At 39.1% G+C, this 27,587-nt stretch overlaps 1 protein-coding gene across 2 annotated transcripts in view; it reads left to right on the top strand.

Moving 5' to 3' along the window:
- The window catches only part of PTPRR (protein tyrosine phosphatase receptor type R), a 136,395-nt gene that overhangs the window by 98,945 nt on the left and 9,863 nt on the right, over nucleotides 1-27,587 (top strand). For both annotated transcript variants that reach the window (XM_038155661.1, XM_038155663.1), the window contains 5 exons: nucleotides 6,591-6,777; nucleotides 12,159-12,243; nucleotides 18,036-18,115; nucleotides 20,200-20,337; nucleotides 26,522-26,632. In XM_038155661.1, coding sequence (XP_038011589.1) covers nucleotides 6,591-6,777; nucleotides 12,159-12,243; nucleotides 18,036-18,115; nucleotides 20,200-20,337; nucleotides 26,522-26,632 — 601 coding nt within the window. The remainder of the gene's footprint in view (nucleotides 1-6,590; nucleotides 6,778-12,158; nucleotides 12,244-18,035; nucleotides 18,116-20,199; nucleotides 20,338-26,521; nucleotides 26,633-27,587) is intronic.

Below are 27,587 nucleotides of genomic sequence, written 5' to 3'. Positions count from 1 at the left end.
GCCAAGCATCTGTGTATCAGTGCTTCACAGGGTGTCTGGGAGTGTAAAAATTAAAAATACAGTATGGGTAATAAATACTGTGTGCAAATATTTATGTGTTAGGATGACATTCACACACTTCCCTAAATATTTTTAATTCATTATTTTCTCAGACTAATACTGATGATATTGAGTAACCTTTGGAAAGGAAGAGTAAACAGAAGGATAATTACATTAATGGGTATTGTATATTATCAGAATTAATGGGGTTTTGTATTAGAATATTCTTTACTATGTGCTGCAACACAACAGAAAATTGAAAGTTATGAGCTCAACATTGAAAGAACGTAGATGTAAGAAAAATGAATCTTCATATTTCAAATTGGGATGGCCAATAATGGAATTTTATTGTATTCTTAGATGACTTGTTTGAAGTAGTATGCTGATGCTCAGAAGAAAATCAAGATATTATCACACCCATTAATGTAACCATATTCTCATTCACTCCTACTTTCCAAAGATATCCAGTAATATCAGCAGCACATGGTGGATATATATTTCAGGCTAGCAAGTACAGACCAAGAATCATATATAGGAATTTTGGAAAAATATAGAAATTGTTCTTATACATTAGAAGCAACTATTTAATAGTACTGTGAATGTTACTTTAAAACTTATCAAATTATTGCTTCAAATGAGAGTCATCTCTTAACCTTCTCAGGACTGTCTGTAATGGATATTATAAATCTTCATTTGTGAAGAAATGTCTCAGTTATTTATTAGATGATCCATATTACTGTTTGCCCAAGGCAGGAAGAAAACAGCAACATCTTCAGTCATTTGAAAAAATGATTTTAACCTCTTTGTACTTCTGCTTTTCTACTTTTCCTTTTTTCAACACTGATTTTTTTGATGAAGTCAGAATTTCCTATTTTTATTTCTTTTCTATTGGTATAGAGGATTAATAACAATCCTTTTCTAATTTACTATACTTTTCCCACTTCGCTGGCATTTTACATATCACATTAATTCATCTCCATGACCATGTTTTCTCTCAGCTATTTTGCTAAAAGCAGAAAGAAAGCCGAGAACTGTATTTCCTCCATTGTTCTTTTTTCCAAATACACTTTTTTTTCCTGTGAATTGCTCTGCTGAAACATAAAACTAGACATGCAGGTGGAGTCTGGCAGAAGTAAGTGCTGGAAAGGCTGTACCTGATTGTGCTCTCCCAGCGCAATTCCAGCAGAGCAAACCCCACCTGCACGCAGTGCATTTGCTGATGAGGTGGACCTGCAAGGTGAGAGATTCAGGACCCATGTCTAGGCCTAATCTGTGAGCACCAGAGAAACAAAAGGCACGGGGAAATTGTGATGGTTTTCCCTTCAGTAAAACCCAGGGAGATCAGCCCTGTGAATCTCTGGTATAAGCGGGATCTGAGGACCCAAAGCAAACTCTGTCCCCAGCAGCTGCATCCAGCTGTGCTGCTCCTGCTGATTGATGGCTTTCTTCAGCCACACGCCTGACCCAACTCCTCCTGGGCTGCACGACAGCGTGCCCGGGTGGTGGCACTGGAGGAAGCACCTCCCGTATCCGTAGTGCTGGGTCAGAGGGCAATGACTCCTAGAGGGCAGCAGCCATCACCACTGCTTCCAAAACTGCTACAGACACAATGAGAGGCCAAGGCTCAGGAATATGGGTGTTGCATTTTTCACGAGTGCTAAATAAACATGTGTATTTAAAGAAATTATTCAGCTCAAACAACTGGGAAAATGTGTGGGGCAATTTGATTTCTGTAATCAAATCTATGGCTTAATTTTAGGGTCAGGGAAGACCTGGAAATGACCTTGCTAATGTTTAATAGGACTTTAGTAACCTGGTGGCCCTCCAAAGTGGACAGGTGGAGCTTCCTCTCAACAATTTTCAAACAAACATTGCTTATTAAAATTTTTATTTTATCATGCCTTGTAATAAAATCTGCTTCTATAAATATATTATTTTAAATACTCTGGTGAATTCTCATAAGTGAACTTGTTCCTGTTATCCATCTGAAAAGCGATCCGTGGGTATGTAGTAAGACTCCCCTCTGGGGTTCCAGACAATACACAGACACAAGTGGTTTCCTGATTGCACTTATTCACGTACCCAGTGATGAGGTGGCTGTCCCAGCTGGTGGAACTTCAGAAGAATTAGTCTCCTGACAATTTTAATATAATGCTGTCACAAATGTTTACAATTCCTCAGATTCCTCACATGGTACTCTTCCCCATCAAGACACAACCCCAGGAGGATGCTGGGGGAGGTGTATCATAACAAAATCTCTTATTTGGCCCAGTCTGTTCACATGGGGAACATAAAAATATAAAAGGTATTTAAAAGGGAGAAAAAACTTGGCCAGAGAAATGAGGGAAAATCCATGTGTAGGGTCCCTTACTCTAATTTGAAGTGGAAAATACCAGTCAGGAGATATACAAACATACATATTTTATATATATATATATGTGTGTGTGTGTGTGTGTATGTATCTCCAAGTAAAATGAGCTGTCTGACTTGAAGTGTCACTGGTCAGATTGTGGTTTCCTTATTCAAAACTTAATGTAGGCAAGCAGTAATTACCAAAAATGGGCTTTGTTTTAGGTGGTACCTCCTTGTTGCCAGCCTTGTGCAGTCCCTCTTAGTAAGCTGGAAAAAGGTGAGCTCAATAGGTAAACTCCTTCCATCCAGGTAGTAAAAGAGAAGAGAATTCTTGCTTTCTATTCTTTAACAGGGAGTGAGGAATTTAACTATTAGAGGAACATTGAGAATCCAAAGAGTCTAGAGAAGGACCTGAGACTATAAGCATCTTCTGTTAGAACATACAAACACATGATGGTTCAGGCCCTCCCTCATCTTTCAAGACAATGCAAAATGTTCTGTTTTCAGCCCTGTTCCTCAGCATAAATAATGCAATAAAGAAGTCTGTGTGATGAATGCTAATATTGGTTATAGCATTTCTAATATATGTAAACATTATTTAAATAATTTTATTAATTGAAGAATAATTCTTCAAAAAGGTTCTTTGAGATACCCATATTTATGGAAGAATTACCTCTAGAACTGTGATCTATTTTTTGTCCTCTTATGAACTTCTAAGAAGATTGCTTTATATTCAGTTTTTAGTTAATGTGTACCTTTTAATGCATTAAATACGCACCTTAGAACTGGTTCTTCTTTCCAGAGTAAGTAAGATCCTCAAGATCCAGTGTTCATCAATAATCCCCATAAATGGTAAAAGCTGTAAACTCACAGTTATAATTAGATCAGGTATGTTTTTTGTTGCCGTTAAAAAGGAAATCACCCTGTTGCCAAGACTGTCAGTTATAACAATGTAAAAGCCAAAGAAAATATTAACGTTTTCACTGTACTTTGGTAGTGGACAATGGGAATACTTTTCCTCTATATTAGGAAATCCCAGTAGGCTCTCCCAGAAGTATGTCTGAATCTAAATTGCTACCCATTTCTCAAGCAAAGGTAGCCTAAACAGATTTGGAGGGATTCATTGCACAGCTCTTCTGTGGATTTCTGCATGGTTTTCAAAAGATCGGATTTGCAACATATGCACTCAGAGCCACCTGTTTTAGGGACTGCCTTTTTCCGTGGAATAAATTGCTAGTCATGGTCAGAAGAGGTGCTTGTGTGGAGGGGTTTTGTGACAGAGAGGTCTAACAGGATGTTTTCCTTGAAAAGTGGTGTGGAGCTGGGAACTGATTTTCTCCCACAGTCTGGTGCAGGCCCCAGGGTAATGGGATAGGCATATGAGCCAGCACCCTCCTGCAGGGTCCAGCTGAGAGCAGCCACCATGGTGTGCCCACTTCCCAGACTACCACAGCTCTGGATTTGGGTGTAAGTGCTGGTACTGCTGACCCCAGTACCATGCAGGCTGTGCCACCAGGCACAGAGCACTACTAGTAGTCTGTGCATGTACCACTTACCCATCATTTTTGCTCAGGATGCTGCTTCACTTCTGCCTACCTTCTAGCACAACCAGCCAGCTCATACTCCACCCACTTCCCTGTGCCAACAGAAATTGTCCCCATCTACCCCTGGAGGCAGCCAGACACCCACTGCTGAGTCACTGTTACCATCTGCAGGCCTGGGCAGCAAAGCTCTTGCTGCCACCCACCCATCACCTAAGCTGAAATAGGCTTGTGAACAAAATGACACAATGTGAGATTCACCTATTCCACCAGGTGGTTTTGTCTCTTGGACATTATTGCTTTGTGCTTTGCTAAGTGACAGAGGAGTGACTGGAGTAATTTCTGTTCATGTAGACTGACATGACAGAAATTGTTTAATTTAAAATAAAATTACTGACGCATCTGCTGACGTGTATGAGGTTCAACAAGGTGAAATGCCAGGTCCTGCCCTTGGGTTACAAAAACCCCTTGCAGCTCCACAGGCTGGGGCAAAGTGGCTAGGAATCTGCCCAGTGGAAAAGGATGTGGAGGTGCTGGTCAACGGGAGTTGAGCATGACCCGGCTGGCCAAGAAGGCTGATGGCACACTGATCTGTGTCAGGAATAATGTGGTCAGCAGGATCAGGGCAGCGACTGTCCCCCTTCACTCAGCACTGGTGAGGCCACACCTTGAGTCTTGTGTCCAGTTCTGGGCCCCTCACTACAAGAAGGACATTGAGGTGCTGGAGCGTGTCCACAGAAGGGCAGTGGAGCTGGGGAAGGAACACAAGTCCTTTGAAAGGGTGATGAGGAAGCTGAGGGTCTATAGCCTGGAGAAAAGGAGACTCAAAGGAGACCTTATTGTTCTCTACAACAACCCGAGAGGGTGTCAACCTCTTCTCCCAAACCATCAGGAACAGACAAGGGGAAATGGCTTCAAGCTGCACCAGGGGAGAGTCAGGGTGGAAATTAGGGAGAATTCAACACTGAAAGAGTTGAAAATTCTTGACTCTTGAAAGAGTCAAGAATTGGAATGGGCTTTCCAGAGATGTGGTGGAGTCACCATCCCTGTAAGTGTTCAAGAAACAATTGGACATGGCTCTTAATGCTGTGGTTTAGTTGGCATGGTGGTCCTCAAGGGTTGGACTCACCAGTCGTGGAGGTCTTTTCCAACCTTAATGATTCTGTGATTCTGTAGAGGAAAGCATTCCCCCAGCAGTAGCATTTGCCTCACAGATACTATCAGATGATGTCTGTATTATAATAATATGTGGTATTACTGTAAAAGGGACAGTTGTATCTTAACATCCAGTCTTCAGAGAGGTGTGTAGTCACACTGTCCCAGCAGTTTTCCTGCAGATGAGAAATGCACACATCCAAGCAGAGTTTCGGCAGAAAAGTTGGAATCACTGGGTAATAGATTATCCAGTAAATAGTTAATCACTGGCATGTAGGATTTTACAAATGGGCAAGGCGTGGAGTTGTATATCGATCTGGCAGGAGGACTATTAGGAGAAACTTGATACAATCTTATGTTTATGTATATCCAAGCATGATCAAGTAACCAAGAGTTCAAAGAATTTCCTTGTAAGCACACTTTAATGGAGAGCCAAAAATGTACAGAGGTAGGAATCAAACTAGTGTTCTTATATCTCTATACATGCATAGCTGCTTGGTAAATGCTACAGATGCCCAGCTCAGCGAGCTGAATCTGTCAGTCTTATAGGACTGATTGCTGCTTAGTAAACACAAAAGCTTTGATAAATGCCTATAAATTTGTGTTTAGTCATCACAGTTTGCAGACCATGGTTTTTTTGCAATCAATATGCCTAAAGTTAAGGGTCGAGTCAATAATATTTGATTGATGGGTTGAAAATACAAAAAAAAAGTCAGTTGTCTTGAGTATTGTTTTAAGAAAGCCACAAAAAGAATAGGGCTCATACCAAGCCCCATACAAGTGTGGTCTATTTGTATTTTCATGGCTCAAAGTTCTTACTGAATCCAACTTTATTTTCCTGTAGAAATTGAAATATTATGAATTTTATAGTCCTGCAAGCCATGTTTGGCATTTCCAAATAGCTCTATGACCATTCTTTCTCCTCAGACACAGATAATTTATTGTAGTTTATTGCCTCTCCCTTCCCCTCTACCTAGCATGAGACATTGTCTACTGTCTTGGTAGTCCCAATGTTTATACAGCCTTTCGTTTATTTCTGCTGTTTTTATAAAATTTTCCTGCTCCATTATTTATATTTAATATCAGTAAAGTCATAACTCTGAATTTATTTCACACTGTTATGTTTATCAGTTAGAAATGTATCCCCTGTACTTTTTTCTGTGAAATACTTCTTCCTTACCAAGATACCACTTTTGCATTTGACATTCATAACAATAAAGTAGCAAATAGGGAGCTGTTTCTGCTTCGAAGAATAATTCAAATAGTTGCCCCCAGCACACATTTTTGCAGCACTGGTTGTTAGATTGAAGAAGTACGATGAACTTGGTTTTCCATCTGCTCAGTGGTACCAGTGAAGCAAGTCTTGCAGTCTTTGCATGCCCAAATCTATCAGTGACTATAGAGGAAGTCAGGGTGCATAAAAAACTCAAGATCAGGTTCATGAGTATGGGATTTACAGTAACACAGATCTCGTATAACCATTTGAATTATTTTCTAATGCAGACGAGGATCCAACGTCTCACTGACTTTGGATATGAGCAGCTTGGGAAGTGTTGAACCTTTCGTCACTGTGCCAACCCCACGAGAAAAAGTAGCAATGGAATACCTGCAGTCAGCTGGCCGCGTCCTGACACGGCAGCAGCTTCGAGACGCAGTTGCGTGTTCTCATTTACTTCAGACAGAATTCATGGTGAGTTTAACAACACGCTTGAAATGAGGATTTTTGACATAAGTGGCACAACAAAAACTGTGAGCAAAAAATATTTGGGCAGCACTTAAATGTTAAGGTGCAAATAGTTTCTAAAAGGCAGATTAGATAGTTTCAAGAGGCTGTTTTATGTCTTTGCACTAAAGACAGAGAAGTCAGTCAGTTATATCCATGGACAATACAGATTCCTCTCAGTCTGAAGTCCCATCATAGATGGGCTAAACATTATAATAGAGCTACAGTGCAAACAGTCAGAACTGTAACACTGTGACAGTTTCAAAGAGATCATAAAGACTATGATGAAGACCCAGTCATAGTTGAAGATTTTCTTTATTCCCATGTAAACACCATGTATATTTGCAATTTGAGCACTAAATTTTTAGTAAATTATTTTTTGGAGCAGATAGGGACACCCACAGTCCATGTCCAAAAAGGACTTTTTTCCCAAGGTCAAGAATACCTTTATCAAGGATGCCATACAGTAGCCTAATATATTCAAGACAAAAAACCCTGAAGTATTTCACAAGTGTATTTATAAGTAAAAAGGGTAAGAATCTAAAATGAAGAAAGTGGCCAGGTGGAAAAAAGAGCAGAAAAAGTCAGGGAAACCACATCAGAACACATTACTTTAAAAAGACCTGAAAAAGTCCAGTATTGCCAAACACTCAGATGAAAGAAGCTGTCAGAAAAAAAGGAGACACTTTTTACAAGGGAAATAGAAAAGAGCTTTAACTGAAGCCACTTGAATGTGAAAACTGAGTAAGGCAGGGCAAAAAAGGTTTTGAATTTAAAAAAAAATCATAACTTCATGTTTAAACAGATCAAAAGCATGAAGCTTACTAAAGAATATGAAGATCAATTGATGATAAAAATGGCATAAAAGTGATTTGGGGAACTTGAACCAGTAGGTGAGGAGTGACTCCATTATTTGCATCTGCATCAACCTGAGAAGAACTTAAGAAATTTCCTACATCTGTGGCAGGAATAGAGTCAAGCAAATCACTAGAAGTTCTGTCTGATATTGAAGCATTAGTGGAAGGGATTCTATAAGAAGTCAATAAAATTAATAAAAGTAAGCTAATAGTCACCCAGGAATCCTTTCTAAAGGAGTTCATATATGCACTTACTGATGTATTAACTGGAGAGGTGTAATGTAGCAGTTGTGCTTCAGCAGCTGAGGAATCAGAGGGCCAAAGGTAGCAGTTTTTCAGAAAGGTTCCAGAGAAATGTATGTCTAGAAATCTGGTGTCTAAATCAGAGAAACTGGAAGGAATTAAAATTAAACATGCCAGAGCATGTGACCCCTTAGGTTTCATTTTGTTTCCAATTTGTGCATTTGAATTAATAGATGATGAGTGCCATTTGCTCTAAAAATAGCATTTCATTATGAATAATTGCATCCTATGGAGCAGCCCTTTCAATTACCTTTAAAATCTGAGGTTTTTATTAAAAGTCATTTGCTTAAGAAAAGTAAATCCCTCAGTTCTTCTACCGAAACGTGGACACACAGTCTACGCAGAAAAATTACAATCATCCAACATAGTTTTATCACCAGTTATGCCACAGGTTCTCTGCCATTCTGCTGCTTAGGCAGGAAAGACAGAAGAAATAACTTCATCATGCCTCAGCCGCCCATGTTAGGAGACAGTTTGTTCAGACAAATTGGCACCTCATAGAATCCTGTTTACCCAAATTGTCCCACATAGCAGTTGTGCACAGCTTTGGGGAGACAGAGTCTCATTTTATTTGTCCCTCAGGGGGGCACAACATGGCTTTGGCCATTCAGGGTTTCCACAGAATTTTATGGAAGAGGTCATGACTTGTCTCTTATGTTTTTAAACCATTTTTTAAAATGTGTTTTAAGATGAAACTGTTGAACAGTATCTGTTTACTATGTTCCTTGCTACAGATAATAGCTCAAGTAGGAACGTGAGGCATGCAAAGAACGCAGTATATAACCCTCAGCCATTCTGCTCACACAGCTCATTTTAACTAGCTAAAGAAATACAGTAAGGCAGTCTTCTGGAGACTAGAATTATTTGCTCTCATGAAGAACTTCCAAATGTGAAAGAAGTGGAGAAATATTTGAAGTTTTCAGTGGAAAATTAAAACATGAACAGTTTCAGGCTATTTTTAGTTCTTCAAATTGTTTTCATTAATAATTAAAGGGGCATTACTTAATTAAAGGGTATATTTGATTGGGAGAATATACCTATTTTGCAAGGAGGAAGAAACATAATTTGCCCAGCATATATGTTTTCTTTAGTAGCCTGAGTTGCTACTCTTCAAAGGATGGAATATCTGAAGTTGGTAACAGAAGATAAAATTCATTTCCAAAACACGCAAATGTCAAAAAATACAGTGCTGCATGGGAAAGTGCCTGATCATTAAATCTAAATAATTGCATCCTCAAAAATAGGAGCAATGAGCATAATGACTACCTACCTGAATTTTTCTGAATTTTGCCATATTTCCTTGAATACTTTCGGAGATCCAAATCATACATCTTCAAGTCTATGAATAACATTTAAAACTTAATGTGAGCCAGAATAGCTGCTATTAGAAAGTATCACTCAGAGAGGGAAACCAGCCCATGAACAATATGCATATGCATCTATAATTGCATGCAAGTGATTGAGCACGGGATTGTGTGCAGTTAATGCATTATTTGAAATTTTTAAATTAAATATATATGTTTAATAAAATAATTATATCCATATATTGCCTATACAGCTACAGAATTGGTATAGTAGTTTGCACATGTTCCTGCTATTTGCAGTCTGCTGGGCTTATTTGCTCCCCTGTTAGCAGGAATGTTATCACCATATTATCCTGATCTTTTTTTTTTTCTGGAATAATCTCTTTTTTCTCACAGCCAGTTTCAGAATAAGTGACTTGTCTGTGGCTGTGATCCACGGTGTATTGTCAGATTTCTGTCTGTGCCCTTGGACTCACAAGTACTTACTACTGGGAGGAGACCACTGATTAGAAAGTGTTTACAGGATGTAAGTGATTAATGTTATTAATGGTCCCGGTTGGCCCAAAGAAATGTGTTTCTGTTTTCAACTTGGTGGCATTTTTGCATCTGTCAGTAACTCACCAAATGATAAGCTATTCAAAAATGTCAGCAGGCATAGTAAGGGAGACAGCCACACATCTGGAAGACCCTCACTGACCACCATCACTTGGGCAGGCAGAAGACTCTTCCTCACGCATTTTTTCCAGTCTCTGTAGAGGACAGACAGAGATCCCATTGAGCACAAGCTCAGTGTCTTGCTCTCTCTCACTTGGTGCATAGTTTAGCACAGAAACCTTTCAGAGGCCATGTACTGGTGGTGTGTGTACTAAGCCAGAATTGAGCTAGGGAAGCTCTAGGTCAGCCAGTTGGAACAATTCAGAGCCCAAGGTAAGTCTCAGCAGAGGTCACCATTGGGAAGCAGTAGAAGTCAGAGGTGAATATGAGGAGGGTATGGGAGCTCATTTTGTAGTTTTGTGAATGAGGAAGCACCATTAGACACAGAAGAGAGATGAGATGGTTTGACCTGAGGCAGTGGGGATGAGGTTTATGCAAGAATGAAGTCTTAGGAGTGAGAAGATCCTGACCTTAGGACAGCCATCATATGGATGGCAGTACAGCGATCTGGAAAAGGATTGGGTGAAGTACCTGCAAGGAAGGTGTGTCTTAGCAGCAACACTTTGGCTGGCCTGACACAGGAAGTCATGCTTTTGAGGAGCCAGCTGAAGACCAAGATCAAGGAAGAAACTGAATGAGGGAGAGGGGAAGAATAAAGGTCTATGGAATGCATGGGCATAAGGCAGAGAAGGTAGAAAAATAAAAATCAACACAGGTGCACCCTCTCATGGGAAGATGTTTGGAAGCCAAGTTGGGAAATGGAGATGAATCACAGCATTTCAATTTGAACCATCTAAATTTTACTTTACTTTGCCATCTCTTCAAGCAGTAAAGTGAAAGTGTAGCTTCCCCTGCTTGGTGTACCCATGTAAAGGTCTGCTGTTGGGTGCCTGCTTGACAAGCTGTTAGAGGCCTCATTCCTGTTCCTTTTAAAGTCGCTGCAGAGGTCGGTCATGCTGAGCAGGACCAGAGGTTGTGCTGAAGAATAGGGACCATGCATCTCTGCAGTACCAAAGTACTGGGTAGGCCTGCACCACTAGAATAGAATCCAACTCATTTTGGAGGAAAATCCTTAAGTAAATTTTCCAGTGATGCAAGCCAACAGATGATCCTCAGGTTCCTGTGTGTCTCTAAGAGGCAATTATGTAGTATTCCACTGTCTCTTAGGCTAAATGTCCCAGGCTAGCATGGTGTTTTCAAGTCTCTAGTTAAGACTGTTGTTTAAGTAGAAGTATTAATTTACTGAAGATCAAATTCCAGCTTACTCTAAGACAATTTAAATAATGGTGGCCAAAAAAAAAGTCGGCATAAAAATTAAGATTTTAGTAAACTGAAGCATTTTTAATGTGATTTTGCCAGATTATTTTAGTTGGTAAAACATCCCCCACAATCATGAAATAAAAAAACAACTCCTGCATGTTTCATCCTGCCATTTTAAAAGGGTTGGTTTTATTCAACTGTAGAAACATTGTTTCAGGACCTCAACATCAAAATTGTTCTTACTCTCCCTTAAACCAAGTTAAACATTTTGTTCAATGCAAATTTTGCAGATTTTTACTTTTCATGCTGACAAGCAGTTTGAAAAACCGGAATTTTAAGTTTATGAGAAGTTTATAATTTGTGTATTTTTGAAACTTAAAGGAAACTGTCACATTAGTTACCTACACATCTGCAATGTAAATCAGTCACTAAAAGATGAAAATAAGAAGGAAAAGAAATAGCTTCAGATTTTTATTGCGTTTGAGTCTGGATGCAAAAAACTAAGACACCTCATTCTAGTAGTTTAAATAAAAAGCAAGTGAGGTCTTTGAATTTCATTGGTAAGGGCTTAGCACAAAATTTTTCAAAAGTTTGCCATATATTAATATTTAATTATTTATGTAGTTCCTGCCCCAATTATGTAAAGTATTGCTCTTTTTTGCCACAGTACTCTACTTTTGAACTTCAATTTTCCAGAATTATACTGCATTTTAACCTTGGTCTTAATCCCATAAAAAACTTTTTTTTTTAAATAATTCATCAGAAGTGTTCCCTGGAAGTCACCCCTTCAATATGCAACTCCCTGTGTTTATTAAAGGAAGGGTGTTGACAGGCTTGAGGTGGGAACCACTTTTTTTCTTAATAACTTTGATGTTAAGAGACAGTTGTGTAACAGCAGATGGCATTCTGGTGATAATTTCCTGCATGGCTCCTTTGGAAACATCAGTCTGATTTAATTTATTTTTTATAGGAAATACCAATGAATTTTGTGGATCCCAAAGAAATTGACATCCCGAGTCATGGAACTAAAAACCGCTATAAAACAATTTTGCCAAGTAAGTGAGCTAGCCCATGGTTTCCTACTGTGACATTTAGTCCTGCTTTGAGAATGTATTGCTGTAAAAATCTAACTGTCTTTATATTTGCTTGTGTATAACTGTCTTTATATTTGCTTGATGTATACCCATTCATACTCATGTACTTACATTCATATTTGTAATCCATGTGGAAAGATAGCAGAAGCCCAGTGCTGTAGGACTGGCAAGTGCAGAACTCTCACTGGACGCCTTAGTAGGTACGCAGATCAGCAGCATCCCAGCCACGTGCTGAAGGGCAAGCCTGGCTTATGTGATTTTCTCTGAAAGACAGCTCAGGTAGATGGGACAGTGAGGTCTGCCATGCTTTACAGTAGCTCCTCATCATGGCCCGCACCATCTTGCAGACACTGAATTCCCCCTGGTTGGGTCAAGATACTTGGGACTTAAAAAACCCAGACTACAAAAAGCAAGTGTAACCTATCTTGTCTTGTAGTGGGCTTCCATCTTTAAAGGTCCTCTGGTGATTGCTTTTTTTCTTCTCCATGCACTAAACCCTCTTTGTGGAAATCTGTTTACATTCCTGACGCAGTGCTGCCTCTTCATTGCTCTTAACTTGTTCCTGCCTTGCTATACTGATTGTGTATTTTCATTGTATATATTTTCAAATACAATTGCTTTCTTGTAATTGGAGGTGATTGAAATCTTTTCAGTGGAATAGTTTTCCTTCAAAATACATGTTTCTCTGAAATGCAGCTATTTTCATAGTATTTGTTGGTGGATAGAGATATTCCATTTCACTTTTATTAAATGTTTTGTTTTGTGTTCTGTTTCAAAATAGGTTGCAGAAGTTTTAACATTACATTAAATATGGATATGAATAGTTGAGTTTTTATAATTTTTGGCATCTCCAAAGGGAAAAGGTTCAGTGATTCAAAATATTACCAGAACATTCCCACAGAAAAATGTAAATCCCTTGCTTAGGTTTGGAATGAAGAATACTTTTAAAATGACAGCATATCCTATCAACTAGAAATTTGCTTTCTAAACATCTCTAGAATATCCTTGCAGGCCTATGTTACATGTTAGTCATTCAAATTCACACATCTTCAGTTATGAGGTTTCTCTCACGAAACCTGAAAACATTTTAACTTGTTCATATCACACCAAAGCCTTGCAGTCAAACGAATGAGAACTGATGGCCTTCAGCCTCTAGATTAATCTCAGAAATGTGATATGTAGCTGGGAAAGAAGCTTGTGTGGAGACCTTGCTTCTCTTCAGTCTCCAGTAAAATTTTCACTGTGTTCAAGGTTAGTTTATCTATTGCAACCAATAGTTGTGTGCATCTGAGTTCAGTCAAGAAATATTGAAGGCAATTAAAGACAGAAGGTAACTGAATGCAAGTTAGATACCAAGAATCAGACATTTCAGCATCCCTTAGAGTCTGGCCCAGTGTCAACAGGATATACAGGGAGAAATCCGGATCCCTTTGATGACAGCAGGACTTTTGCCATCAGCTGCAGTGGAGACAAGCCCCCCTCTGCCTGACTGGCAGATTTTTGGAAGGAGTTCTCCCTTCCCATAGCATCTCATGTCCAGGCTGCCCCAGCCACCATCAGGTTCACCTCCAGCAACACCTTGCAAATGAGATGAGTCCAATTTCACTGTAGCATGTGTTTTGAATTGGGACACAACAGCTGGGCCGTGCTCGATGCTGATGAGCTTTGAGAACCAGCATGCCTGTGTGCCCTCACCTCCAGTTAGCTGGGATGTGCTGCTAGCTCCATGGCACATTTTCAGTCCAAGCACACTGCTGGTGTGTCCCACAGCTGCCCACTGACAGGCACTTTGTAACCATCCTTGACAGAAATCAGGTTTGTTGTGTGTCAGCACCAGGTTTTTTCAAATAAGATATTTTGAGGATTGAGGCACATGCTCATAATAAATATTCGTGCACCCCACAGCCAGTCTGAGAGGGTTTGGGAATTATTTGAGTGATTAAATAGAACAGCTTTCCTGGTTTCCTGCTCAGATGATATCAACCCGCTGCTTTGTACACCCGCATCAGCTTTTCCATTCCCAGCACTGGGCGTGTCTCCTGAATCGGGGCACCTGTGATGACAAGTGACATCCTAAAAATGCCCAGTCCTGCCAGCTCCACCCTCTATGCTGTAGTGGATATTGTCATTTTCTAAGAGATAATTCCGTGACAGGGTGCATGAGGGCAGGTTTATGTTAGCAGATACCACCCAGCCAGACACACTCATGTGAAATACAACTAATGCCTATTGAAAATTATTTTATATGGAAAACTACAAAGTACAGGAGATGTTACATTTCTATGACAGATGTTTCAGTTGCAGTATAACATAGCCAACACTTATGCAAACACCAGGCTGCCACTTTAAGTTCTCTAATGTTAATTGCATTACAATCATGTTCTAATTCAACTACTGAGGAGCCAGTATGGGATCAGAGTCGAGAGGCTAAGCAGCTCCCTAAGATCAGTGTTTCTCCGTTCTTCCTCCTGACTGTGACCCCACCCATAGCTCCTGTTAAACCCCGCTCTGTATCTTTAGCTGCATCCCCTCTGCCACAGTCTACGATATTTCTCACGCCCTCTGAGCAGGTTTCCAGTCCTGCACACAGATTTCCCAGTCTCTCACCACAGCCACATTCCTGTGGCAGAATAGCAGCCCTGCTGCTCATTCCTCGTCCTCTTACTCCACATCTTCACCTTTGCCTGCTTGTCTCCTGCAGCCCCCACTACATGTCCCTGCCGCAGGACCTCAGCTTTCTACTATCTTCTCCTATATCTCCTGCTACTTCTTCAGCCCTATGTCTTTCTTACTTCCTTTCTCACTTGTCCATCTCAAACCAGAAGCAGAATTCCTGTGGTATTTCAGAGTATGCATGAACTTTTGCTTACAAAGGAGCAAATGGTTTAACACTATTCTGTGGGTATGTTTGTATGTGCAACACATCCATTAGTTTACCATTCCCTATCCCTCTCTGAAGATTAACCTTATGTCAAAAGTCTGCATGAAAACACACTGGGCAGAACAGCAGATTCACACTAACATGAAGATAGAAACCACTTAGGGGGTCAGACTCAGAAGTCCACAATCTGTTGCTTGTGCTAACACTTGCTCTGACATTCCACTAAAGGAGAAGGTTAAATCATATGATCAAAGCACTTTATTATGAAAGCATATAAACAGATGCTGGAAAACTATTCTTTTGATGCTGAAATTTTTGAGCTCCATTTCACTCCCCAGTCCTGACTACAAACAGTCATATTTGCTCCAGTTCTGCTCCCTAATGAAAGCACCAATGGAGTTAATGGAGTGAATGATCCTCCAGTATCCATGGCATGGTGGGAGGTTGTCCAGCACTGCTACCATATAACCCTGCTTGTTGCCTGCACCAGGCACTCTCATGGAGGCACGTTACATTCCCTTTAACACCCTCCTATTCCTCCAACATTATAAATTCAGGACAACATTAATTTGTTAAAGGTGGAGTTAGAAGAAGCGCTTTCTAGTCTACTGAGTGAACTATTCCAGACTTCCTAGATACATGGGAAAAAATAGCAGTAATTCTGCCTCAGTTAAAACTATAGAAGACATATTTTATTAGTAATTATAAGTGTTTAGCACCACCAGTGCATTTTCAGATACTTTATAGACATTAATGAATTCAACCTTGCAGTCAACATCTGTCTTTCTGCTGTAGCTTCGGACTCCAAGATTTTGCCATCCTTAAGGATAAGATTATTATGTCCAAGGTATTTGTCATTCAGGAGGAAGCTAATGACTTCCATCTGTGTCTGATGATTGCCTAGTGGTCTGGATCTTTAGCATTGCTCAGGCTTTCCTCTTCTTGGAGCTCAGTTTACAGCACTTGCCTATTTCATAACTGATTATGACTGTTAATTTATAAAAGATTCCTGTTCGGAAGCAGTGCTTGTTTCATTGATTGGAGTTGGAAGGAGGTCTCAAAAATGTGAAGCTGATTTAGCTGCTCCCTAGTAACAGAGGGATTTATCTCAAGACATGGTAATTAAACTGGATGTTGGGTCTGCTTGGAAGAGGTTTTTTAAGGTTTTTTAAGGTAGGGGTCAAGCAACACCAGAATCAGAGGCATTGTGTGAGCTAGAGGAAGCGGGTGTTTTTTCAAGGCCACGTAGCCTGAGGCATTTGTGGAAATGGCTAATAACCACTCTGTGCTGAAAAGAAATGAGAGGTTTCCTGTCCTCATATTGTTAAGGAAAAAAAAAAAGCTCTAAGTGCAAAAAGTTAGGAAAACTGGTACAAAGATATTTTAACACAAATTAATTAGGGTTCACGTAGTGCTATTAACCGCAGAAGATAAGACTTCCATGTGCAGACTTTGAAGTCATTTGCATATTTTAAGAAACATGCTTTCAAAACATCATCTGGGGTTCTACAGGCTCCACTCCTGTCCAAGGTGCTCCTGTGACCTCCAATGGGAAACGGACATAAAGTATGTTTGGTATCGTCCCTCCTCTTCCTTTGATTTGCAAAGGTTTTATCGTGTTCTTAGGAAGAGGATGGAAAGTCACAAAAGAAATCCAGAAGCAACTCTGAAAATACTAGGTTTTGCTGCAGCATATGTATATATATCAGTTCTATATTTTTTGTGTAAACAGCAGGACCACACACTAAACAATATTTTTCATCTCTTCAGCTCAGTGCCCACGTATGTATCTTTAAATGCATTGCCTAGATTGCACTCAGCAAAGGAGCTATCCAGAGACTATTTCCAAACCAACAGGTGTCTGTATACTGTCAAAAAACCCTGCTGATTATAACTAAGTATTTAAGCAAACTGCCAGAAGAAAATACTTTTTCCAGCATAGAAATATTTCTATATAATTTTTTAGTGGTTGAATATTTTTTTTCAGAAAAAGTGTGAAGAAAGTCAAGCATGTCCCTAGAAAGCCACAACATAGGCATCTTGCTCCCTGCCTGCTTCCCCCCTTCTGTTACATTGTATACTTGAGAATATGCTGCTTTAATTCCAAAATGGGGTGGGGTGGGGAGAGGGGGTCACATCATCACCAATGAAGAAGCAAAGACTTCCTTTCCAGGAGGGATTTAATAACCCCCAGCTCTTCACTCAATAGAACTGGCCCCCACTCCATTCTAGAGCATCCAAGACTGAAGGAGAGTGTTACGAAAAATGTTCCTCTATTTTGGCATTGTGTCTCTAGTCCAATACACATGAATGGTCACAAATTGTGTCAGATGAGGACACAGGACTGAAGGGAAGAACATGGATTACCTAGTCTAGCCCTTTACAGTCAACTTAAATTGGTATAAAACACATATCTTTTCTTTCATCCCAAGCAGAGGAATATTTTCTTAATTTAAATCCAACTGTCCAGTGCAGTCACTGAACACTACAGCTTCTCACCAAAGTACCACAGTCGAGTTCAAAGGGCTTGTTGTAATTATGAGCCACTGTCCAATGTTAGGACACAGGTTTCAGAGACAGCCAGGCAGGTCAGCTCAAAGGCAGCACGGGCAGACCCAACCTCACTGAGCATTGCCTGGGTCTGACAGTGTTGCTTCAGTGCCCACAGCTGGCTGAGATGGTTCTGCACAGCCCAGCAGTACAGGGTGCCTTAGGGGATCCTTTGCAGAGGGAAGTATTTGGTGTGTAATTCTTTACTGCTTGATAGGCCCAAATATCAGTAGGTTTTTTCCTTCAGAAAGTCTTTGATTCTCTTTCGAAATCTTCTAACTGTGGGTTTTCTTATTAATTTCCATCTTCCTTGTGCTCTTAGATCCTCTAAGCAGAGTGTATTTGAAACCAAAAAATCCATCTGACTCCTTGAGTACCTACATAAATGCTAACTACATTAGGGTAAGTAAATTTACACTCTTCATGTACTTTTGAGAAAATATTTTATTTGCCATGTGAATAGCTGGCTTTGCCAAGGTGCCACTTATTTTGATCTTACCATCTTCATTGATAATTCCAAATCTTTTTGTCTGCATATATGTGATAGAAATAGTTTCATAAGCCATTTCCAACAAAGACCACGAAGTCATGAATGTACAGAAATGGTTTTAATAAAAAAAATTATCAAATAGTTTATAAAAACCATTAAGAAACACATGCATTACTATCTGTTTACTTTTGTATTTACTGTTTCATATTGACCTACTGCCTTGTAGTAAGAGGGCTACCTTCTAACAGTGACAGATACCAGTACTTTCAAGATACCAATTGAAAGTCCTGAAATTAACAGTTAAGTAATTAAATAAATAACAAGTTTGTGAAAAGGAACATATACAGACATGTTAAATATTCACATGTGCCCACAACACAGCTGTCCACATTTTACTCCCTATACTGGTCACATGATAGAATGACATAACCAAGCATGAACCCTGTTGGAAAGCAGTATTTCTAAGTATCAGGTATGCTGTAGTCCTTGATCACACACACAGATACACATACCTGCACTCAGAGCTTTCTTGAACTCATGACAGAATATATGCTAAATAGACTACAAAGAAACTAATTCAATCATATTTTAGGAGTGTAGTGTCCTCTACCTGCAAAATTAAATGTTTTCTTTAGAGTTATTATCCAGACCCTCAGCTGGAATAAAGGTAATACTGCAATGAAAATTTGGCCACAGAGCTCTACAGTGATGCTTCTTCTTTAATTAACAGTACTTAATATGTAGGTGCACAGCACCATGCCCCTTACCCTGCCTCATTTTGCATCCTGTACTTTCAGCATTTGTTATGAAGACATCATCATGTAACTAAGCAGAGTGGTTCTATATGGACAGCAGTGACATCATATCCAAGAGCCAGGCCATATGTTGAGTCCTCTGAGGTCTGCCTTTTCCCTATGCCACCACCCTTCACTCTCACATATGGTGATTCCTCCTGCTACTAACACTAGGTGAACTGTCAGCAACTGTGGAAAAAAATGCAACCCAGCAATTAAATGAAATTTCGTGTAATCCATGTATACATGGATTGGAAATTAAATACATGGAAATGAAATTTTGTTGGAAATGAAATACATGTATACAAAATCATTGGGCTTGCTGGGATCCTGACAGACCTGGCTTGGACAAAGTATGTTCAGGCAGACTGGTGAGTGTGCCAGTTCAGGATTATCCCACTGGTTCATGCAATGAGTAGCAGCTGTCATGAAGAAAGGCTCCCAAAAGGAAGACCCAAGGCTAGAGGCTCCCACACCACCTCGTACTGTTTTCCATTCACTCATTCCCTTCAGACATTACCACGCTCTCTCTTGCATTACTGTTGGGCACCCTGTCACTGCACAAAATCATAATTTCTCCTTTTCACACAAAAATAAGAAGATATGTCTTGTTTTTTCCCATTTCTTCTTGTCTGTCCCTCTCTTCTGCTTCCCCACTGTTTGCCTGACCTTGCTTTGACTTCCTGAACACTCATGTGTGTCTTGGAACTCCCTATACTCCCTATATATGTTGTCCTTCCTATAAAGTTTCATAAAGGCACTTCTTTCTTAGAAAACATGTATAGCAGAGTCTTTGTAGATATGAGTTTTATAGTTCTTCTTTTCTCTCCTGTGGCTTATTGACTATAAACTAGCTTGAAAACACTGGTGCAATTTAAATTATAGATTAAAGTACCACTGGATGAGGAAAGTCCCAATAACTTGAAGAATGGAGTTATCTAAAAGAAGTCAAGTAAGCAGGGAAATTTGAGAGGAATTGTTGTATTCTCAGGACCATTTAAGTTCATCAAATCTGTTTCCAGAGAAAAAACTGTTCTACTGAAAAATTTCTGATCTGCTCTACTTTTAGTTGTAACTTCTTTCAGTTATTTTTTTTTTATTTCAGATTAATTTTTCTGCCCCTTCTGCTCTTTTATTCACCTGCAGTATTGATTATCACATGACTTTAAAGTGAAATGCTTTTGTGTCTGTTTCTAAACTAGGGATATGGAGGTAAAGAGAAGGCTTTCATTGCAACTCAGGGACCCATGATTAATACCGTGAATGATTTCTGGCAGATGGTTTGGCAAGAAGACAGCCCTGTCATTGTTATGATCACAAAGCTGAAAGAAAAAAACGAGGTATGACAACTGGCAAAACTGAGAAATTATTCCTATGGCTGCATACTATAGAAGGGACTTTAGAAGATACAGAAGGAAGCTAGCAGATAACTGGTTCTTAAATAATCTGTTAATAAGATATGTGAAAAATAATGAGGGGGTAGCCAAATACATCAAGTGTAATAGCATAGCCATTGTAAGACATTATGTATTACAAAAAAGAATTCCATTCTCTAGATCTGTGCTGTTGGGTTCCTAATTTTTTAAGAAGCACCTCATTTATCTGTTGGTCACCTCTGCACTTTTTTTTTTTCAGTTGGTGGTATATAAAGCCTCGATGGTTAATGTTATGATTAGCAGTTTCCTAACATGGCTGAAGTTTGCACTTTGCTGTGATGTCAGGGATTTAATCCATTCCCAATGTTACAAATCTCGACCATCCCAGAAATACAGTTTGGGGTCCCAGATGCCAACACCACAGAGGAACTTAGACAGAATGGAAATAATACTCTTTACCTTGGTATCAATTAGACTTGAAAATTGTACTTTAGTGGCTGATGGCCAACTAACTGCCTGTTATGCATTCCATGACCTTTGCATCAATTCCAAACTGTATCTTAAATATCTTAATTTAGTAATCATGTAAACTTTTGTCAGGCTTTCTTTGATAGTGCCAGTGGCCATATTTCTGACTACCAAAAATTAGGAAAAAAATCACTCTCCCATGCAGAAGGCCAATACAAAACCTGTTCTGGAACACTGAATGTTAAAGAAGTGGTTTACAGGGGTGGTGGACAAGAGAGAGTCAGAAATAAAGGAGATGGACTTATTTAGTGGAGTCCAGACTTAGTAATGATTTCCAGCTCCAGGTAGGTGCCTCAATCACTTCTTAGCACACAGCCATGTAAGCACCAGGGCTGTATTTTCCCTGCTACACTCACACCCCTGCTATTCAAACTCAGGTGTGTGATGGTAGAGCAGCAGAGTTTATTTAGGCAAAGTTTCTAGTCTGAGTCATCAAGGACCAAGGGTCTGAGTGTATGCCCAGGGCACAATCTCACTGCTCCATTTAAACGTGCCCTCAGTAGATATACTCTTCTTTCTTCTGCCCTTGATTGTTGCTTCCCTCTTTCTCCGCATGAGTTTGGACTTCTAACATGAACTTAAAATTCAGGGGATTTCAACAAACTGTATATGAAAAGTAGGTTGATCCTGTAAAATGTCCCAAGACCTATTTCCAAACCAGGTGCCATTTTGCACTAGACTGTTCAAAGAGGTGTTCAGAATCCCACATTTAGGAAAAATCATGAAAGCATAGCAATTGACCAAGCTAATAGACCAAAAGAGTAAGTATTTCACTGAGGAAATGCTGACTGTTTAAACACTCACATCTGACACTGTGTAAGAAGAATGACTTGAAAGAAGTGCCCAGTGGTTTTCATCATGTCAGGAAGCTCTGTGTTTACCTGAGTTACGCAGGCTCTAGGCACTGGTGTTTATAGGCATTGTTGTGCCTGGCAATGGTAATTTCCTCCACATAGAAAGGGTGAGGAATCTCAAGTTGTTCCCAGGCTATATAGAGAGGCTGTGTTTGTGCAAGCTGTCCTGTCTAGAAACCTTAGGAGCTCTCCCACTGTCAGCAGGTTCCTCCTGATACCTTGCTTGCCGTTAAAAAGAAAGCAAACTCTTATTGGCAATGCTCAGCATATTTTCTTCACTGCTAAAATATTTGCTCTCTATAGAGAAGGCAATGGCAAATCTTATTTAGCATAGAAGCACCTGGTATTTTTTCCTTTATGGGGTCTGCTTTATTTCCATCATTTTCAGGGTGGTACATCTGCGTATGTGCCTTCATATCTTCAAGCATATTTATCCACTCATCCACATTCACCCCTGAACAAATAAATTTCCCTGCCTGACTCTTGTGTATAGGCTGTATTCCTCAGTTGGTGTAACACCAGTCAGCCTTCATTTGAGCTATGATGTACTTTAATGTATGAAGTAATATATAATAAAGGAGCTTTCAAATGAGAGACACATGAAAAACCTTAATCTCAACAATAAATTAATTTATTTTGCATAAAAAATTATTTGGGACATTAGTGTTCAAGATATTGATGTAACAAATTTGCATTAGCGATGGGAATTGTGTGAAATTATGATGTATAAAGGTTACTGTACGGTTACTTCCGTGTATCAGATGAAAAAATGGTTTAGACTTGCTGTGGTAAGTATGGGTTTTTGCAAGATGGATGAAGATATGAGTGTAGAGTGCTGAGAAAAATATTTATTTCAGCTGCACAAAGGAAACGTGCAGAATTTTTAAAACCTGTCCTCAAAACTGCAGAATGTTTGAACAAATTGAAAATCTACCTGTGCAAAGAGAGTCCACAGCAAAGGAGCTTCTGCCTGAATAACTGGTGAGAAACTTGGAAACTGGGCCATGGTTTTGGGGTTAGAATGAGGAAAACCACACCTCCTGTGGTGATGGAGGTACCCTTTGAGGTCACTGAAGAGCAATAGTCACCTCCGGATGGTGATCCATCCCACTTGGAGAGAATGAGATAAATCACTAACTGAAGGTGACCATCTCTAATTCTGTACTAATATTCTAGGACTCAATCCTCCAAACCTTTACACACAAGGCACATACAATTTTCATATATTACTGAGTTTAGTCAGAACAACTGAGCAGTGGAATTTAGATAAACACGTGGGGTGTAAGAATGTCACAGACATATATATATATAAAAATTTTCATAGAGAAATTTATAGACTTCTGTTGTATCAGCTGATTTTTGTCATTGAGCTATGTACTACATTAATAGTAAGCATTTATTCTACCTTCAAAACAGCAACATTACCTGTTAAACAGGAAACGTATTTTGGGAAGTGTAAGTAAAGAATCTTGCACATCATTCTGCAAGAAGAGAGAACTAATACTGTCTGGTGCATCAGATTACTCATCATCATCATCATCATCAGATAATGCTAATCTTGTTGACAGTAATTATTTAGGACAATCTTGTTAACTTGTTAACTGTTTAAAGCTCATGCCATATTTCATGTAACATTTTTTCCTGGTTGGTCTATATATGGTCTCCCCTTATATACGTGCAGCCAAGTAGATTTTGGAATTCAGAAATCCTACCTTTTACAGACTTCACATAAACCTCTTTGAAGATTACTTATTAGTTGAGTATTGGTACCATATATAGGTTTTGGAAGAACTTAGGAAGATTTGGTGCTAACTGTGAGGATTTCAGTATATGAAGGCAAATCCTGCAAGCCCTCTTAAAGTGTACCTCTCATGCTTGAGTTAGTAGAGACAATAAATAGAGGGCAGGAGTAAAAAGGGATTCTGAAATTGAAGCTTTGCTGTTATTATTCTTTGCTGTTGTGTTATTGGTACCTTTAATGTATAAATTTATAGGCATAGCTATATGGAGAAATACCCCAGAAGCAGAGTTGAAGTTAAGCAACTGCACAAATATTTGAGAGTTTTTAACTAATTTTGTTCAGGGTCCAAATCCAGAGAATGTAAAGGCAGTAAACACCATGTCATCTGGGGCAGCCTTCCTCCATTCAGCGGAGCTGGGGACCAGGCTGCAGTAGGCACAGTTCTGGCAGGCTGAAAACACTGACTCTAACAAATCACCAGCCCCACACCATGGCATGGCCAGATCCCACTCAGTTTTGGAGATCTACCCCAGGAGCAGTCCCATGAAGCTTGGCACCCAGTGGGCATGGGATAGGGCATGCCAGGAGACAGGAGAGGGAATGGAAGGAAGCCCAAGCCTCGAAGCCCTGTCACAGGGGGGAAGGACAAAGGCTGAAATCAATTAAAAGTCATGTGAGAGAGTGTTTCTTGTATAAACTTCCTGTTTGTCAGGGAATGTTTAGCTGGGGGTGGGGAAGGGTCATGTTTGGTTGTTTCTGATAAATACTGTGTGCAGTGAGTTTTTACTGCTTGCACATATGAGGCTGGACACCTGACTCTTCCTCCACTATATCAGGTGCATGAACGGGTTTAAGATGTACCTACCAGAGAAGAATTTTCTTTTATGTACAAGTAACAGCTTGAGGCAGTTTACTTTTTTTAATTATGGTCCTGAGATTTTGTATATTCTTTTCTGTATAACTGATAATTTATCACTCCTACCACCATCTTTTTTCCCTGTTTTCAATTAACTTTCAAAACTGTGTTAATTCCCTACTCCTTAGAAGTGCTTGCATCAGCTTATCCCACCTGCATTTTCAAGGCTATTTTTAAAGCAGCAACAAACAGTATTTTTAAAGGATGCACAGCAACAGTGTTAAAAATAATCCATTGTATTTCACTAAATGTAGACAGACTGTTAAATGAAAGTTATTTTAATGAACAGCCACATTTCATTGTCCACCCAGCACAAGTTGCCAATTCCAGTTCTGGGAAAGAGTCAAGAAAAACACTCCTCTGGAGTGCCCGAAGGTTTTGTAGTGAGCGTTGCATGCTCACATTTATCAAGAAGTCTCAGGAGTTTACTCAACTATTGTTGATTGTCAGGGCACAATTGTGTATTTGGACTTTTCTTTTTCCCATATTAGCACTGAAAACTACACTCCCAGGGAGGGGCATGAACTGCAGATCTGGCAGATGATAGTAACTATATGTGTCACATGGGCAGACTGTGGAACTTGTGAACACTCTTTTTCATACAAATTTCTGAGTATTTTATTGCCATTCTCGATCTCTTTGTGGAGACAGCAAATTTAGGATGTCCGAGTAGTTCTGCAAAAGACAGGATTTGAACGAAACCAGTCAGAATGGCCAGCATTATTTCAGGAAATGTGGCTTTCACACACCTTACACTATTAAGGTAATGAGCATCTATTTTTAGAAAAGCCTTTATACAACTGAGATGATTCAGTTCAATCCACTATTGAGCTATCAAGTAGCAATTTAAATATCACTCCTGATGGTAAAGCCTTGCATTCCACTGATTGTTTCTCTGGATCATTTTTAGCAGTATTTACTGGATGTTATGCTTTATGGCAATTATTTCTATTAAAGGCATTGTTTCATTTTGCTACATAATGTAGGCTACTATCTATCTACCTGTATACCAGCTGCTTCAGCAAGAGTTTATGAGGAAATACAAACAGGGTCTTTCTGGGATTCCTATTGTTGTAGAACTGTTCTCTTGGGGTTTGGGGTTTTTTGTTTGTTTGTTTATTTGGTTGGTTGGTTGGGTTTTTATACCTGTGTATTGGATATTAAAATAGAATGTTTTCTTTAAATGTTGGGGAGTCTTTTTATTTAATGAATGAGTTGGACTGGGCAGCATTGTTTCAGAAAATGTGGCTATCAAACACCTTACATTCTTAAGGGAATAAGCATCCATTTCTAGAGAAGTATTTATACACCAGAGATATTTGTTTTCATATAGCCTGTGGAGATACTCTAATTGAAATGAATACTGAAGAATATAAGCAAACTATTGCAAAGAGAAAATGAAATTATTTGCCTTGTAAATACTATTTCTTCATCTCCTTTTTAGTAGAAGTTTGTCAGATAAATTGCTGAAATAGTGTAAAACCATTGATTCATTGAGAATTCTGCATAAAATTTCTTGTAGCTCTAGCAAGACTGAAGAATTTTAACACTGCTTTCCAGAAAGTAAATATAGTAAAACAACTCAGGTTCTTCAAAATACTTTAACATGCACATTAAGGCAAATTGAGTTTAGTAAGATCTAAAGACACATTTACATGCTTTCTTGTAACAGGGCCCAGGAGAGTAAATGGGATAAAAAGTCCTGTGAGCAGAGGACAAATTCTGAATCTCTTGCTCAGAAGAAAATCCCATTTGGAAAGACAAAACTTCAAAAGTTGAATTTTTGAGTTTTCTAGGAAAAAAAACTCTTTCATTTTGAATGTGGAAAATAATTCCTATAACTGAACTTCACTGAGCTTTTAAGAATAAAAACAGCTGTGCAAATTGTTCTGTAGAAGAGATCTATACTGTAAAACTCAGATCCTGAAAGCCAGGCCTAAGTCATTCGGTAAAAACTCTGCAAAATCTTATCTAGGAATACTTCTGACATGAATAGCACTTCAGTTGAATTCATCTGAATTTTGCAGAAAAATATATTCTGTGTAAAAATTAGATATGAATATGGCTCCAGGATTCAGTTTGTTGATGACATTGATGCTTGCTTTCCAGAAATGTGTGCTTTATTGGCCAGAAAAAAGAGGAATCTATGGGAAGGTTGAAGTCCTTGTTAACAGCGTGCAAGAATGCAAAAACTACACTGTCCGTCAGCTTACAATAAAGGTAATAATCTGCATCTGAGAAGCATCATTCACAATGCTCTCTTTTCTTTTTTGTTAAATGAAGTTAGTGTTGGCTTTTTTAAAGGGTATAAATTTTTGCAGGAGGAGCTATGAAGCTGCAAGGTAGGGTTGAGGCCAAGGTACTGGAATACTTATTGTATTGCCACTTTGTGTGACTCTGGCAATAGAAAAGGCTTCAAAAAGAGTGCAAGTTTCTTTTTCTTGAATTGCATTTGTTTTGAGGCCCTTTTAGCATTGCCAAGGCAAAGTAAGGAGATTTTAGTTAATGACAGAACTAACATAGCATCGTTCTAAAAAAAGATATGCTGCTCATGTTGTGTGCTGAGTGCAACTACAAACTATCTGAGAAGCTAAAAAGAAGTATATAAAGAAATCTTCATGCTTTCCTGGTTCTCACTAAACATTAATTGTGCAAAATAAGACAGATGCCTCTCTTCTGAGTTAACTCCCCATATTACACTCTCGTGCTATCAGATTGACCTGCTACTCCTGAAAGAGCATTACAATAATGTATTGGGAAAATTTGTTTAGTGTTTCAGCTCCAGCATTGAGAAGTGAGCAGAAATTATATCATCCAGTAGAAATTACCCTAGCCCATATTTAGCCCCTTGTTGAAGTAAGTGGTAGCAGACTCTTGGAGAGAATAACTGAACAAACTAAGATATCTTGTTAATCTAGAAGGGCAGTTTTTCTGCATCTTTAACTGCAATACCCTTGTGATTTTAGTATCAGAACCTTATAATGACCTTAAAAGATAGAAATACATGATAATTTAGAAATTCAGAAGCCCACATCAAGCTATTCTCCCTAGATGTTGTTGCTGGTATAACACAGATGTCTGACAATTCCCAATTGACAACACAGTCATGAAGTCAATAGTCACATGAAAAGAACTTACATAGCTGGAAAAGTCAGTAGTCAGAAAACAGAATTTA

This window comes from Motacilla alba, chromosome 1A, assembly GCF_015832195.1.
Source record: "Motacilla alba alba isolate MOTALB_02 chromosome 1A, Motacilla_alba_V1.0_pri, whole genome shotgun sequence".
Taxonomy (NCBI): domain Eukaryota; kingdom Metazoa; phylum Chordata; class Aves; order Passeriformes; family Motacillidae; genus Motacilla; species Motacilla alba.
The sequence above is the reverse complement of the archived record's forward strand: the minus strand, read 5'-3'. Positions and strand labels throughout refer to the sequence as shown.